The sequence below is a fragment of the Danio rerio genome, chromosome 15 (assembly GCF_052040795.2).
Source record: "Danio rerio strain M-AB ecotype USA chromosome 15, GRCz13ab, whole genome shotgun sequence".
NCBI classification, from domain to species: Eukaryota; Metazoa; Chordata; class Actinopteri; order Cypriniformes; family Danionidae; genus Danio; species Danio rerio.
In genome coordinates, this window is record NC_141035.1 from 36,632,342 (window position 1) to 36,650,001 (window position 17,660).

Genomic DNA, 17,660 nt, shown 5'->3' on the forward strand with positions numbered 1-17,660 from the left:
ACACCAGCATCAATCAGCACACCTCGCTGCATAGCCGTCTGACAGCAGTAGGATTACAGATTAATTTGAGGAAGCCTGTATTAGATCATAATAAAAAGTAAGTGGCTTCATCTATGAACGGGAGGAGCCGTCTCCAGCAGAGCGCAGATGTATGAATAGAAAGAAAAATCAGGCCGAGCTGATCTATTATAGTTATAGAGATGGATTCTCCTCTGGTAGGGATCTGTGCACTTATTTTCAGTATCTCTGGCACTTTTAATGAGCACTGCGGGGAATAAAGTTCACACAGTATAACAGCGCTGCACGCTCCTGCGGGTGTTCCTGATGAATGTGTTTAAGCTCAACATGCCGTTTGAGCGTGGAGAGACGCTCCTGATATCCGCTTAATGTTGCAAGCCTCAACGAGTTTTCGAAAGCAAAATGAATGGAGTCAAATCGTGGAGGTTCATTAGGGATTATTCATGATTTGAATGAACGAGGAGATCTTTTTTTCGTACCCTTGTAAGTCAGCATGATTTTACCAGAGAGAATATGGGGTAGGATGCACTTTCTATGCAAAGTTGACTAGGATAAATCTTGTTTACTCACGTTAGTGATGTACGGCTCTATGGCCTGAGCGGTCCTCTTCAGCAAGGCTTTGGCCAGATCGTATGCTTGCTTGTTGAGATTCTGTAAGAAAAGTTGGAGAAATTAAAAAAAGTAATGATTATTTGTGACGAAAGTCAGGAATCTCATGAAGATGAAGCTATTAAGCAGATATTTTTCTCATATTTTATCCTATTTAATTCAAAAATAAACACAAGAAAAAATAATATACAAACTGAGAAACTTACTTGAACATTAAAAAAACCCTATAGCTTAAACCTAAAACTCTCAAATAAAATTCAAATACATTTAACAAGCACACTCATTAAGCAAATGAGTTTGATTTATTTTTTTGTTTGTTTTCATTTTTATACAGCAAACAAAGCACAATTTATATCTTACAAAATGTTTTTTATTATTTTACAACCTTTTTTAAACTAAAACACACAGACCTAATGAAAAAATAACGATTTATAGTAATACAGTAGAAGTCAGAATTATTATCCCCCTTTTTAAATTTTTTCTCTTTTTTTAAATATTTCCCAAATGATGTTTAACAGAGCAAGGAAATTTCCACAGTATATCTGAAAATATTTTTTCTTCTGGAGAAAGTCTTATTTGCTTTTTTTCGGCTAGAATAAAAGCAGTTTTTTATTTTTTAAACATTTTAGGGACAAAATTATTAGCCCCTTTAAGCAATATTTTTCTCTTGATAGTCTACAGAACAAACCATCATTATACAGTAACTTGACTAATTATCCTTACCTGCCTAGTTAAACTAATTAACCTAGTTAAGCCTTTAAATGTCACTTTAAGGTGTATAGAAGTGTCTTGAAAAATATCTAGTCAAATATTATTTACTGTCATCATGGCAAACATAAAATTAATCCAATATTAGAAAAGAGTTATTAAAACGATTATGTTTAGAAATGTGTTGAAAAAAATCTTCTCTCTGGTAAACAGAAATTGGGGAAAAAATAAACAAGTGTTCTAATAATTCAGACTTTAATTGTACATAAGTAAAACTATTCATTACATTGATTGATAATATTTATTCCCAATATTAACTAAGTGTTGTATTTTAGAGCATTTTTGTTTGCATAAAACTACAAATATGTGTCAATTTCAGACATAAAATATGTTGTGATATTTGCTTTTTTACAACAAAACCAGTAGGGATGCTCTGATTGATCGGCCAAAGATCAGTATCGGCTGAATATCACATTTAATGACTCGATTGGTGCACGCAAATCTGGCCGATCTTGTGAACCCATCGCAAGTGTTTACAAGCAGAGGAAGAAGCATGTGCGCTCCAGTATATTATGCATAGTCTACCGGAGCCACAATATGTAGAAAGGTAAATGATGCGTGGGGCCGTGAGCCTTCTGTGTGCTCGTGTCACAACAAATATAAAATATAAACAGTTGCGGTGTGACCCATTTATACAGTCTATTGGCACGACCTGCGTGATGGTCTCTTTGTTGCAAGTGCAACCATTGTATTTCCAGTGCTATGACATGAGCGGAGCGATCGCGCCTATCTGGTGATTGATCTAACCTTTTAATGTCTCCCGAAAGCTTCGCGAGTCTCCCGCATATTTGTAGTGGCTCATTAATCTCGAAAAATTAGTTAAAATACCCAGAAATCATGGCGATGAGAGTGACTGAGCAAAAGAACAGATCGTAAGAGGCACAGGGATGTTCTAAGCATTCCATTTGTTATAAATGAATAGAGCAGTAAAAACATTGCGAGTGCAAATCCATCTCTCTCTCATTGAGCAATTTGCTGTCAATAGTTGCAGACGAGCTAAATTTTTGAATGATCTTGTATGTATTTAGGCCTTTTTACACATACAGTAACAACTGAAAGTTCAGTGTTTTTGACAATATTGCAAGTTTACTAAACGCTGGCAGGAATTATTAGCAAAATAAAACTTAAACAGTTAAACTTAAACAGTTAAATTTTTTAATGAATAGTTAATAATATAACTTCTTATAATATACTTAACATTACTGTATAGGCATGTTACTTTTTAGTAAAAAAGTAATGGATTTATAGGTGTGCATTTTAACTTCTTATGAATCAAATATGCACTTCAATCTTTTTCTGGATTGAGACATGTTAAATTCTTTTTCCATCATTTGCAATGTGTCCAAATTGCCTTGTTTGTAATTTTTCAAACCAATTTTTATATCCGTGTTATATTGTTTTCTGTAAAGCTGCTTCTGGCCATAACATGTCTATACTAAATGGTTAAAAGAGATGTGTTTACGGTATTATATGCAGCATCCTTAAATTATTCTCTTAGACAAGGAGAGGTCTCCGCTTAAGTATCATACTTAAAACTGTGCTTAATGCATTATAAAGCTTAAAGCATTAGGATCAGTACTCTGTATCGGCCGATAACCATGACAAGGAATCAGTACTTGGTATCGGCTGCAGATTTCCAAAGTTTTAACTTTGTTTAAACCCCCAACGTTTTAACTTTATTGTATGATATTAAAATTTGGCAGAAAAACCCCTTATTTACATCAACAATAAATGCTCTAAATCAGGGGTGGTCAACCCTATTCCTGGAGAGCCACCTTCCTGCAGATTTCGGTTGCAATCCATATCAAACACACCTGCCTGTAATTATCACGTGGTGTTCAGGTCCTAATAAATTGGTTCAGGTGTGTTTGATATGGGCAGCAATTGAAATCTGCAGGAAGTTGGCTCTCCAGGAACAGGGTTGACCACCCCTGCTCTACATGATTTTAGTATTTGAAATAAATGTTTTGAGACCTTTATAAAGTAAAAATTAACATAAATGCATAAATACACAATTAGCATGCATATTTTCCTCTCATTTGAATTCATTTGTTCTCTGTACCTTGTGTGCTGGAACCAGGTTAACCAGAACCGTATCCAGGAGCTCCTGTGATACAGAGTCGCCCTCACACACAATTGAGCTCATGAGATCCACCATATGCATGTGAACTTTCTGATTGTGTCCATTGCTAAAAGAAAACGAGAGAGAAAAAACATTGTAAAACTGACCTAACATCAGGTCCATCAGACGAATGAAAATGGGAAGAGCGTGCAATGAGGCAGAGAAAACAGAAACTCTTCTAGGTTTTTCCCATTTACACATGAGAGCAGATCGCTGCAGTGTCCCGCTCGTAGAGGACATTTCCGAATGACTGAACAACAGTGGCTGAGATAAATCGCCCCCCATATGCAGCCTTTATGGCGCACATGCAATGAAGGGTTTCCACCTGGGATTCGCACGCATCATTGTCATCTGACCGAATGCAGGGAAATAATATCGGAGAGCAGGAGGCTGACAGCTCATTAGGACATAACAAATAGGCTGCAGCTTCACATTTACATCTCAAATAGAAAACAGTAAAGCGAGGAGGTGCTTCACTGACTTACGACAATAGTTATTGCAGAATTCATCGTTGTACTTTCTAACTAAATGGCAGCTCTATTATAGCATTACTAAAAGCATTAGAGGGCACAGTTAATAACTACAATGAGTTTTGGGGATATAGAATTAGCCAATGCAGTGTCATAAATGTGTTTTATATATGGCAATTAAGCTTGTCATTAAGTCATTCTTAATGAGACCGATAATATAGTCGCAAAAACAATGCTACAGCTGATAGGACACTTTTCCATTGACAGGACAAACAATTTAAGGAGGATTGAACACTCTCCACTGTCTGGCAATGTTTATGTCCCTTCAGCCAGAGCAACATAGGGAGCTCAGCACAGATGCAAGTAAACAAGTGTATATGTAATTTAGACTATTGAAGTAATATCAATAAAAGCTTAGAGAAGTGAGAGACTCAATTTAACCCAATAAAACACTGAAAAGTGTTTTTGATATGCACCATTAGGACTGGCCGATAAAAATCGGTATCGGTATTTATTGACCGAAAACCATTGTAAATACTGATTAAAAAGAGTTTGCACCCACCACTCATGCTTGTTACTTCAGGTCAGAATAAAAACACACACGAAAATGAGTGCCGTATAGCAGCAGTGAGAAGATTGTAAATAAAAATGGATGTTAGGATGTCGCTTTTCGGTATCTTTTCTTGTGCATCCCAGCTATTAGCTCCCCATTTGAATGAGTTTTTAGCATAGTGGTAATGTAGTCATCCAACTTCACTATTTGTTATGTTGCAGTATGTATTTGAGTAATGATGGTTGGTTCCTTTACTTGAAATCTCAGATTTAATTATCATAACTTCTTTTGTTTACAGGGTTTGAGGTTTACTGTATCATTAATATTCATACCTTAACGTTTGCTTTGATTGTTTAGTATTTACCTTTTACTATTGCACACACTAAACTAAAATTATGTGGTAAAAAAATCCTGATATTCCTAAATGTATTATTTAAAAATATTCAAAAATTATCTATATCAATTGATATGAAACATGATATCGTGATCATTTGTTTGCAATATCGACCAGCCTGTTTATTTTAACTAAATAAATAAATTAAAGGGATGGTTTACCCAAAAATGAAACCTTACTTATCATTTATTCTCCCTCAATTCATTCCAAACCTTTATGAGTTTCCTTATCTGCTTAATGCAAAAATATATATTTTGAAGAATGTTGGAAACCGGTAACCATTGACTTTCATTGTTTTTTTTTTTCAATGATGGAAGTCAGTAATTACCAATTTCCAACATTCAATAATTACCAATTTCCAATATTCATTCATTCATTTTCTTTTCGGCTTAGTCCCTTTATTAATCCGGGGTCGCCACAGCGGAATAAACTGCCAACTTATCCAGCAATTTATTTTACGCTGTGGATTCCTTTCCAGCTGCAACCAATCTCTGGGAAACATCCACACACACACTCATTCCCACATATCCACCACGGACAATTTAACCTACCCAATTCACCTGTACCGCATGTGTAGAAACCGGAGCACCCGAAGAAAACCCACGCGAACGCAGGGAGAACATGCAAACTCAACACAGAAATGCCAACTGACCCAGCCGAGGCTCGAACCAGCAATCTTCTTGCTGTGAGGTGACAGCACTACCTACTGCTCCACTGCGTCGCCTTCCAAAATTTAATAATTAGCAATTTTCAACATGCGCTTAAACATAATTGTGTTGTTAAATGTAATTGTGTTGTTAATGGTGTTGTTTATATTTTTAGATTATATTATACATGTAATTGTATATATTGTAATTTCTTTTTTAAATTCTACTTTTTTAAACTATGTTATATGTTTGGCACCTAGGGTCAGAGAATAATGCAATTTCGATTCTCTGTATGTCCTGTATATGTGGTTAAATTGACAATAAAGCTGACTTTGACTTGAGTTTGATTCTTCAAAATATCTTCTTATCAACTCAAACATCTTAATCTCTATTTCAGAAGTCACCACAGCAAAATGAACCACCAACTATTCCGGCATGTTTTACTCAACAGTTGCACATCAAGCCACAAGCCAGTACTGGAAAAATAAAACACTGGGAAACCAAAACACCCGGAGGAAACCCATTCCAACACAGTGAGAACACGGTGAGAACAAGCAAACTCCACACAGCCACTGTGCCACCATATACATATAAATAAACATTTTCTTAAATATATGCATGCATGTGTCTATTTATATATGCAAAGTAAATATACACAGCGCACACACATATATTGGCAGAACAAACTTTTATTTTGGATTTCCTTTGATTAATCACGATTCATTTTTGCCCAGCACTAAATCACACACGAAAACAAGCCAAAAAAAGCTTATAATTGTGTGTATGTGTATATATATATATATATATACACACACACACACACACACACACGAAATGCCCTAGTGGACAAATATGAACAACAGACTCACTTTATCACTTGGAACAGCGTTCTGTAGAGCTGAGTAAAGATCTCATTGCTGTCCTCCAATTCAAAGCAGATGTTGTAGGATTTCACCCAAGCGATGTTCTAGAGAGCCAGAGGCAGAAAGACAAGGTCAGATGCTTGTTTTAAACCATTAGACCTTATTACGGTGTCTATTAGTTGGGTGCCATACCTCCAGTAGATAAAAATATCGATTAAACTGAGCACTCTTTGTGTCCTCCAAACCTTTCAGCTGCCGAGTTATGAACATGAAAATATCCTGAGTGAAAAACAAAAGAGCAGACAGTTTTAATAGTTTAAACACCTACGAAGGCAATGCATGAGAGACCACAGTGATATTTTGGTATTTTCCGCTGAACAATGAGCAACTGCTGCCTTCTGTTCAAATGATAGAAAACATGCACACATGAAACACCCACAAATGTTTTTATGTATTACAACACGAGCAAACATTGTAGGATTGTAATACTGCAATTACAACTGGCATTATGATGCATTTATATGCATCCTGTGCTTAATACATGCATTACCAAGGTCTGACACTTTTGACATCTTCCAGAAGCAGCTGAAGACATATTTGCAGAGTGCTTTCCATACAGCAAACGCTCTTTATTAAATGTGCAACAAAAACTTCTCTCTGTCTACTGAATTAATTATTATATAAACTTAAGTGTTGTTGAAATGCGCTAGCCAGACATGATTTAAATTTTTCCTATCTGAAATCATATGTTTTATGACTATCAGAGCAGAAGCAAAAGCTGCTGCTCTCCTAGTTTAAATTTTCCATAGTCTCTTTCCTCTTTCTATGAGCTTTTATTGCATAAACATTTATTAGTTTTAGATCGAAATATATAAAAAACACCCATATATGAGGAGTTCAGATGCAAAAGCCTCTAAATACCATCTAAAATTTTCTCCTAAAATGAGTAGTTAGCAGGTGCTTTGAGCACAAAACCGCAGACAGCAGTGCATGTCGGACAGTTTATCAAGCATGTACAGCTGGATTGCGACAATAGTTGTAAATGTGATATTTCATTAATCTTGTCTCTAACAACTCTTCTGACTTTTGAATCTATCAGGTAATGCGTCACAGCATCAGTACACTACTTCAGTCTTTCACTTTCACACTTTTACTTGTTAATTTTAGCAAAAACCTCAGATTCTGTTGGTCGGTTGCTGTTGGTTGTGCACCTTTTTTACCAATCAAGTTTGTCGACGCCATTATAACAACTCAGATCACTCTGCCTATTCATGTCAGAGCCCTGCGGAAAAAAAGTGATTGATGGGGCAATTTGTGTGTAACTTCTCTTTATTTATTTATGATTTGGTTATGGATAAAACAAACACCGTGTGGGTCAGGTAGTTAAAATGGTAGGGTATAAATAATTAATTCATTATGAATCAATTAATAATTCATAAGTAATTTACCGCCGCCTACGACGACAATGCCATCGTCCATCGCGATGTTTCACATTAGACATTGTACGATGCCAAATTGGTTGACATCCCCCAACCCTACTGTAAGTAATGGGTTATTTTATTGTTTTTCTCCTGTTGCGCTCAAAAAACAACCAAATGAACAGAGAAGGGTCTCCTGACCTAAGGTAAACTTCACACCTTTCTCTAAAATTCAGGAGGTAAAATATTGAGACTAAAGCATGATAAAATAACCAGAGAAGGGTCTGATGACCTTATGGTTAACTTTCTCCAAATTTCAGAAGATAGAATATTGACTCTAAATAATCACGCTGACACTACAAACCTCAAATTAGTTCATTGCAATCAGAAATAATGTGCATCTAGTTGAGAGAGATCAACTAGATGCACTATTCAACTGGATCATCTAGTTGAGGGCCTGATCAACTCTTCTCTCTTACCTAATAGGCTGACCTTTGTCCAGATTTTGACTATAAAGGTGAGTTTCTTGCTGAAATATTGCAAGCTCAGCCGTGAAATAAGTGCACATTGTCGGGCATTCTTGGATACACTTGTTGGTTTTCAAAAGTGACAGGCTACACAGTCTTTGAGGAGGAAAATAATGGCACATCACTTGAGGTGGTAAATACTTATATCAAATTGCTTGTGGTTTCATTATCTGTCTTTTAGTCATGTTATCCTTATTAATCATCTTTATTTTGCATTGTGATTTATGCAATTTAGTTGTATTTCGATTAATGACGTTCAAGAGTTAATTATTTATTATTGAATATTATTGTGATAATTGATATCAGCTGTGTGTACTAGCAATAAACAGTTTTGTTGCTTGATAAGTATGGTGTATGGTCCGTTATTGGTGCCTTCTCTTGTCGATTAGCACCACACTTGTTTCACTTGCATAAACACAAACCATACTAAAACCTTTTTGGTATGTTGAAACATTTTACATACTAAACATTTGGGGACATACTTAAACACCCATCATCTTGTCTTCAGTTATGTCATGCTAAAGCGAATGAAAATAACTTATTCATCACTATAGAAGTAAAATAAAAACGTAAAAATTACTGAGCCAACACTCAAGATTCTGAGGAAAAATGCTAATTTTAGAAGAATATCAAATGGCCTTTAGAAGTTTCTCCATCTAAACTCTTCATATGCACCTATAAAATATGATAAATGGAAAATGGATATAAGAGATATAATTAAACTTCAGGTGTAAATGGGTTGTGATCTAAACCAACTAAATTGCATTTTAAGTGTCACAACATCAGGGCCTAAAGTGTAACTACAGAAATGGTCTACATGTTCATAGTGCTTCTTTGAAATATGCAGGAACTAATGGTGAATTCAAGTGAGTAGATTTCGAGTTTTCCAACCTTAAGTTTATCAGGTGATGTGTACGGGGCCTCGGGGGCGTAGATGCGGAAAATATCCGCAAGACAGCAGGCCACTAGCAGTCTGACATCTTTGTCTGGATGTTTGAGGAAAAAATCCGAGGCAAGATGCAAGGCCAAGTTCAGATAGAGTTCCTTCTCCTCCTCGGAGTCCTGGTCCATGTCCATGAAGGTTTTCACCACCATCTGAATTTGAAAAGCACCACAGAGCCGTATGTCAGCCGCGCATCCAACCAACAGTGTGATGCAAGACACTCTAATAAAAACCACACTTTCCCTTGGCAGACTTGCTTAAAAATAGACATAAGTGACAAAGCCACGGAGGGAGGAAACGGTATCTACAAGCTGTAAAAACGTCTTGAAATATGAGCATATATCATTTCATTCTTTCTGCTAAAACCTCAGCTGAAGGTTTTAAGATGATCAAATTTTGGATAATGCTAATGTTAAAATAACTCTGCATCAATTTACCAACATACTTAATCAAGATATATATATATATATAATAAACATAGTTAGTTTATATTGCTTAATAACATAAAAACCTATAAAAAACAAAAATATACGACATAAACAAAAAACAAAAATTATAAACATAACATTATACAAGTGGTTAAAAACTGATAAAATGACTAAAACCATAAAAACTTACATTCAAAATATGAAACATTATAAAAAACAAGTTAATAATAATCATTTTGAAATAAAGCTGATATATGTATAGCAGTGCTTCCCACAGGTTTGAAATAAACTTGCGGTGGTAGCCAGATTGAAACACACCATTTACCAACATCACATAAATAGTTAACTATATGCAACAAACAAAACTATTTAATTTATCAATAATTTTATTTATTATGACATTGTTATACCCAGTTGCTTACAATTGCTTTGAGTAAAAAAAAAAAGAAAGAAATCCACTATTTCTCTAACTTTTATGCTATTCAGGAGCCATGTGCATCCACTGACAGGTAAAACCTGCTTCTCTCTCTCTCAAGTTCAAAGCTAACTTAAACACCAAAGCATTTTAAATATGCATATAAAATATACAGCAAATGAGAAATAAATGACAGAAAAGGGAATAGAACTAAAACAATTATAATAATCACAAGATTAAAAAGTGTAGATTATTTAAATAAGGCAAATGTGTCGATTAACCATTACTAATGGTGTACATATATTTGTGCAGCCATTCATTTAATCTTCTACGAGTATACAATTTTTTAAGTTCCAAAAAGGTGCGTCTCTGTGGGTCTGCAGAGCAAGTGAAACTGTCTGTGGGATTGTTGACAGGTCTCTCACTCACAGAGCTTCACACTCACAGAGCTTACAATGATCATATTGTGCAGATATTTTAAAAAGTGTAAAAGGATGATAATAACAGAAAAAAAAGTGTCAGTAAATGTACTTGGGGTGGCCGTTTATACCTAGGCTGCCCACTCAAGTTAAACCTATGTGTGGGAAGCACTGTATAGTAACACTTTACAATAACGTTGTTTCAGTTGAACAACACATTTGTGAAAAAACACATTTATTACAGTATTTGTTCATGTTAGGTAGTGCTAAAAAAAAGTGCTAAAATTAAATAAATTTTTATATATATATATATATATATATAAATTTATAAATATATATATATATATATATATATATATATATATAAACTGCTAAAACAGAAAACTAAATAAAAATAAAAACAATAATAATACAATAACAAGCTATAATAACTATATAGTTAATAATAACTATAATAAATCAAATAACAAAAATATCATAAATTAAATAAAATATTACAAACTTTTTTAATCTAAAGTTGTACATCTAAACGAAGAATTGTGTGTACAAGCATTCGTGGTTTCTTCTTGTGAATGACAGATTGCTGCTTACCTTCAGTCTCCGAACCATCTCCTCCTTGGAGATCTTATCGGAGATCTCCTTCACCCCCGGCGGGTAGGTGATTTTGCCATCCGTGGCTCGATTCTTGGAGTGAGCCATGCTCTCCAATCAGTGCTCGCTGTAAATGTGTATAAAAAAAACAGAAATGAACAATAAAATAATGAACAGGGAATTTCTATCAATCAATATTTTAGAAAAGAATGTGCTGTAAAAAAAAACTATCCAATGCACCCAGAATATGGATTTGACTAGAACCGCACTCAAAAACAAAATACAAAATGCAAAGCAACTGCAGGATGTTGTCCAAAAGTATCACCTCCTGTGGATGGTTAAATATATTGACAGCTCTAAAAAAAACATTTCAGAAAGAGCAGTCTCATGCATTTCAAAGCCACAGAGACATTTAATGTCAAATAAATGGCAGACTTTCAAATCAAGTTGATGCGCACAGAGGTTTTGCAGATTATCACACTGAAACACGACACCCACGTATGAACAGCAAGCAGACTAATCGAAGCAGACAAGTTAAACATGCAAATCAAAACAACTGCATAAGTGTCGCACGTTCTAGAGCTGTAATTCATAAAGTTATAAACAGCCCAATTAGACCCACTGGCGCAGCATTTAAATAAGTGCCCATGAAACACTTTGCCAAGCAAACTATTTTATCTGCATAAGAGGATATATTGAATGGTTTATTAAAATAGCAATACATCAGAGCTGCAGTGCACACATCTGTTACTGAAATTAGAAATACACAGGTAAAAAAAAAAAAGATCACTCATTTGCTTAGACATAACTGACAGTTTTTAATTCACAATCACCATTTTAGATGTTACCAAATGTTACTTTTTAAGATGTTCATCCGAACTGAAAGTACAGGCCTAAATCTAGGCTGTGTGCTGGTGGTTATAAAGCAAACCAAAAAACTGTCACCCTTTATTCACTGACAAGCAGGGCTGCACAATATTGAAAAAATCTGACATAAGAATGTTTTGTTTTTTAGCGATAAATATTGCGATATAATTAATTTCACTAGATGATTTAAACAGCTCTAATGATTACAATCATTTAGATAGATTGGGATCAATTATTTTTATGTGCAGTGTGTTTGCATGTATCAAAAATAAACAAGCATATATAATTACAATAGATTAGGACTGCATAATATTGGAAAAATTCAGCAATTGCAATATATAATATAATATAATATAATGTAATATAATATAATATATATATATGTATATATATATATTTTTTTTTGCATTATATATTGCGATATAAATAGAATCTCACCAGATGACTTATCATCTTTATTTGGAAAGAATTTATGATGTTATGTCAACTAGGATAAACCTTTTAGGGTCCCCAAACACATTTTCGTTGTGGTCTGTGCTACTTGCAGTGCATTTCAGTATTTGCACGTGTTGTGAGTATTTTCATGCAATAAAAAAAATTATATACACAACAAAAATAATGTTTTATAATTTCCTGAGTCTAACCATATTCAAGTACAGTAATTGAAGGATCAAAATAAAAATAATTAAATAAAAAGAAACATTGTTAAAGTCACAAATTGTACAATTTATTATGGCTGAATGCTTTTAAAACCATTATAGATTTCCAGGCATCAATAACACGTGCAAATAACGAATTATAATACAAACTCAACATTGCATACATCTTGCAATGTGTCTATTGTGAATTATCACATTGCGATATCGATGCTGAAACGATATATTGTGCAGACCTACAACAGATCAAAGATAAAAGTAAAATAAACAGCACTTTACAGTTTTCTGGAAAGTCTTGATGGTAATTCAGGTACAGAAATGGAACAATCAGACATAAAATAACACGGTCATCATTGTATAAATTATTTAAAAATAATAAAATCTCTATCTCCTTTAATCTTTAACAAATAATCTGATTCTGTGACTAATGTGGATGTGGATACACACATTCACATTGTGATATCTATGCTCGAACGATATATTGTGCATAGTACCTACTGACACTTTAAAACTTGCAGAATGGTAAATTGCCAAAATAAAATACAGGTTTTAGGCTTGAAATTAAAAAAAAAACGGAAATAGTAGCACTATATTTGTTAGTTTTACTATTTTAAAAATTTCAAATAACACTTATGTCTTATTTTAAATATAATGTTATTTTTTTGGACAACTCGATATTGAAAAAGTTTGACATTGCATTATTTAGTTTTCCTGCAATAAATATAGCTATATAAATTCCATTTTAACAGATTACTTTAATAACTCTATTTAGAAATAATAACTGATTTATTTAGTTTGATTATCATTTGCATTAAATTTGATAAACAAATTAATAAATACAACTGATCAAAGATACAAGTGAAATAAACAGTGCTTAACAATTTTCTTTGGAGTTTTAATAATCAAATGTAAATAGCACTGTATAGTCTTCATCATAATTATAATTCTATAAATTTAACCTTCATTTAGTTACAAACTATAACATTTTCTCGTCTCTGAATGCTTTAAACTCTCCTCAAATCCCCACACAATCACAGGCCTTAAAAAAACAAATGCAAATGATACAATTGTACACTATTGAGGCTATACTTTGCAACTGTGGCTCCTGGTGAAAATACCAACTTAACATTGCAGATCATGCAATGCGAATATTAATGCTGAAACAATTTATTGTGCAGCCCTAATATTTTTATTAGCCTTTTTTCTTGTTTATTATTTCTTAAAACAAAGTAAAGTTCAACAATATGATAATTCATAACTTTATTTCTAATTAAATGCAGCAGAACTTGCAACCATAGTTTAGCTCACAGTGATTTTGGGAAATACACCTAAGAAATGGACGGTGTTTTAGAGAAAACCATTTTCAATCAACATAGAATTTGAATGAAAGATGAGCTATCATTATTATACACAGACAATTTATGTTTGTTTTTATTTTCTTTACAAAATCATGTCACGTTGTGATACTGTCACTTTCCTCTGATAAAAGTGGACCAAAACATTAATAAATTAAAGTTCCCTGACTGTGTAAAGTACATCTCAGCATAAATGTATGGAAGAAGGGATTCTGGTCTATTCATGATAAATTTGAAAAAGCTTGTAGTCGACTCTCTAGAGGTGGAGCTTCAAGAAATGAATGGAGAAATCTGACACACAGGGAAAGCGGTCTATCTTTTTGTCTGGACGATGGTGAGGTCAAAACATTTATCATTAAAATTCAACATTGTTTACAATAAGATCTAAATGTCTGGGTTTTTAAGATTGCTTACAAAGAAAAAAATTATTTTATAATAAATAAAATTAATAAAAATGTAAAACATACATTTCAAAATAGTTGAGTTAGCTATTAAATAGTTATTGCTCTCATCATTTAATGTAAAATATATATTGATTATATATTTTATCTAACCTGTTTTTCTATAATTCTAAAAAATAAAGTAATAACACAAATATTACCATATTTTATTAAAGATTTTGGTAATGACAAATTGGTAAAACCAAGCAGTTTTAAGGAGAGTGGTTAAATATAAAGATTTAAAATCAACAACGAATTAGTAATTTGGGGATGCAGTGATTGTCGTTTAATGTCATCAAATCATAAATATTTTGTTTTTGTTTTCATAAACTAGCCGTAGAGACTTAAATACATTAAATAAATAATGGCACATTTTCATTTTATACACAAATAAAAGAATGTACATACTCTAGTGCAAATAAAACTACATTGTATAGGTCATACTGAATACATAACTGTGTGGCTACATAAAAGACTAAAACAAAACACGAATTTCATGGGGTCTTGAAATGAATAAATGAATGAATGAATGAATGAATCTTCAAGCTGCATTTTTCCTTAGAGCAATTCATAAACTTACAACCCAGCACAATTTTGCAAGAAATTAATAATGCAAGCTAAAGCGAAAATAGCTGTCATTTCTAAGCAGGATCAAGTGTGTTTTACACTCCCTTCAAACACCAAACACATATTTCACAACACCTTAATACAAGCTATCAGTAAACAAAGCAACGCGTTTACAAACACCATCACAGCCTTATAATGATTTTGCATGGGGGGGAAGAGAGGTTTACACTGACAGCAGGTTGACTTTCCCAACTGACGTCTTTGTACCACTTCACAGCTTCAAGACAGCCACATCCAGAACAAAACACAGTCGTGATCACACAACAGCTGTCATTTTATGCCTATGACAGTGGTTTATCCCACAGAAAACCAGATTACACCCCTAAGGGGGTGTTTACAAGCTAAAATACATTGTAAGCTTCTCCGTTACTATCTAGATCCGATGCACTACGGCTCGTACGATCTCAACATGCAATGGGACAAATGAAACCGAATGCAAAATGCATTACTACAGTCTCAATTGATGTGTTGAATCAGACTTTAAAATAACGTTAACGTTAGGTTGAAGCGGTTTACGAGCAGCTATGCTAAGCTAACAAGGCTAAAACACAAACACACACACACTCGGATGTATGTGCACATACACGAGGCATCAAAGAAGCGCACGACCGTAATTTCCAATGAAAACCACCACGAAAACACTCGTTTCACACAAACCAACAACGACTGTCATTGCAATTCGGGTTTTACATAAAGAATGGACAGATTTTGGGGGGAAAGGCTGAGAGTGAGAGTCTCTCGCATGGGTTAACAAGAGAATAGACAAGCAACCGCCGAAAATTACAAAAGCACCTCCGGAAACAGCCAGGAAATAATAATCCCTGTTAAAGACATACAAATCGGAGCGGTTTTGACCTCGCGTGCGGTTTACTTCCAAACAGACGTTTACCTTTTTGGAAAAAGTGCGCGCTCCACTCGCTTCTCCACCGCTGTGATCCTCCTGTCGGCTTCAAAATGGCGCCAATTTGTCCCTATCTGCACCAGTCAGTGCAGCTCTGCTCAACACAGACGCTTCTCCCTCCTCCTCCACTCGCGGTTATTTATTTAACAGCATAACTGCGTGCTTTGAGATTATATTGGCAGTTTTGCTGTTAGAAACAGAAACAAGTTGCTGTAATAGTGACGGAAATGGCTTGTGTAAAAGCGAGCGTTTGTGTGGAGTCGCGGGCAGGTTGGAGTGTGGTGTAACAGCGACTCCTACAGGACATGAGAAGAATAACAGCCAGTCTCCGCCTTCATTTGACAGGTATGCGCTGCTGCAAGAGAGATGTTATTCCCAAATAAACAAGTGTTACTTTGGTATTAAATAATAATTTACGGTTTGTTTTTATTTTTAGATCATCAGTTTTAACTTTAATTTATATTTATTTACAGTTTTAGATTTTATTTTAGTTTTGATTAAATGAAAATAAACCAAAAATGTATTTATTGATTCATTCATTCATTCATTCATTCAATTAATGTTTATTTTTAAGTAACAAATTATTTAAGTTTTATTGTTGTGCACTTTGATAATCCTACTCAAAAGGAATAATAGAAATGTAAAATTGTAATGATAATTGCTAATAAAGCTGATATATAGTTAAAGTCAGAATTATTAGACCCCTGTTTAATTTTTCTCCAATTTCTGTTTAACGGTGAGAAGATTTTTTCAACACATTTCTAGACTTTATAAATTTTAATAAAGTTTTAATAACTAATAACTGATTTATTTTATCTTTGCCATGATGACAGTAAATAATATTTGACTAGATATTTTTCAAGACACTTCTATACAGCTTAAAGTGACATTTAAAGGCTTAACTTAGGTTAACTAGGCAGGTCAGGGTAATTAGTCAAGTTATTGTATAGCGATGGTTTGTTCAGTAGACTATCAAGAAAAAAATATATAGATTAAAGGGGCTAATAATTGTGACCTTAAATGTTTTTTTTAAATTAAAAAATGCTTTTTTTCTCGCTGAAATAAAACAAATAAGACTTTCCCCAAAAGAAAAATGCTATCAGACATACTGTAAATTTCCTTGCTCTATTGAACATAATTTGGGAAATAAAAAAAAACAACCAATGTTATAAATGTCACAACTTCAATTTAAAATGGCCCAAAATTAGAAATGTATTGCACCATAAAAAAAAAAAAAAAAAACTTACAAAAATTTCTGTACAAAAAAATTTACTTACAAAAATAACCAGCGTTTTCTATAAAATAAAAATGTTATTAAAGTTTCTATATATTTATTTAATAAATGATTGATTCATTCCGTTTATGATTTTTTAAAGTCACAACATTTATTTAATGTTTAACTTTAATAACCCTAATGACTTACAGATATCGAAAACTCTTAGTTTGGTTATCGTAAGAAATTCTTTAAATGAACCTATTTAATTTAAATAAATTTACATAAACAACCAAATAAACAAAATAAATGTAAATATTCTGCAACATAATTTCTTTATAATAATTATATACAATATTAATATAATTCATTCATTTTCTTGTCGGCTTAGTCCCTTTATTAATCCGGGGTCGCCA

The 17,660-nt window shown here is 33.5% G+C and overlaps 1 protein-coding gene across 1 annotated transcript in view; it reads right to left on the bottom strand.

Moving 5' to 3' along the window:
- The window catches only part of pds5b (PDS5 cohesin associated factor B), a 63,132-nt gene extending 46,821 nt beyond the window's left edge, over nucleotides 1–16,311 (bottom strand). Inside the window, exons 1-7 of the mRNA XM_087284427.1 lie at nucleotides 16,020–16,311; nucleotides 11,186–11,312; nucleotides 9,281–9,484; nucleotides 6,637–6,723; nucleotides 6,451–6,548; nucleotides 3,458–3,584; nucleotides 589–669 (exon numbers count right to left, since the gene is read on the bottom strand). Of these exons, the coding sequence (XP_087140553.1) occupies nucleotides 589–669; nucleotides 3,458–3,584; nucleotides 6,451–6,548; nucleotides 6,637–6,723; nucleotides 9,281–9,484; nucleotides 11,186–11,293 (705 nt within the window). The 5' untranslated portion in view covers nucleotides 11,294–11,312; nucleotides 16,020–16,311. The remainder of the gene's footprint in view (nucleotides 1–588; nucleotides 670–3,457; nucleotides 3,585–6,450; nucleotides 6,549–6,636; nucleotides 6,724–9,280; nucleotides 9,485–11,185; nucleotides 11,313–16,019) is intronic.
- Nucleotides 16,312–17,660: the final 1,349 nt, after the last annotated feature.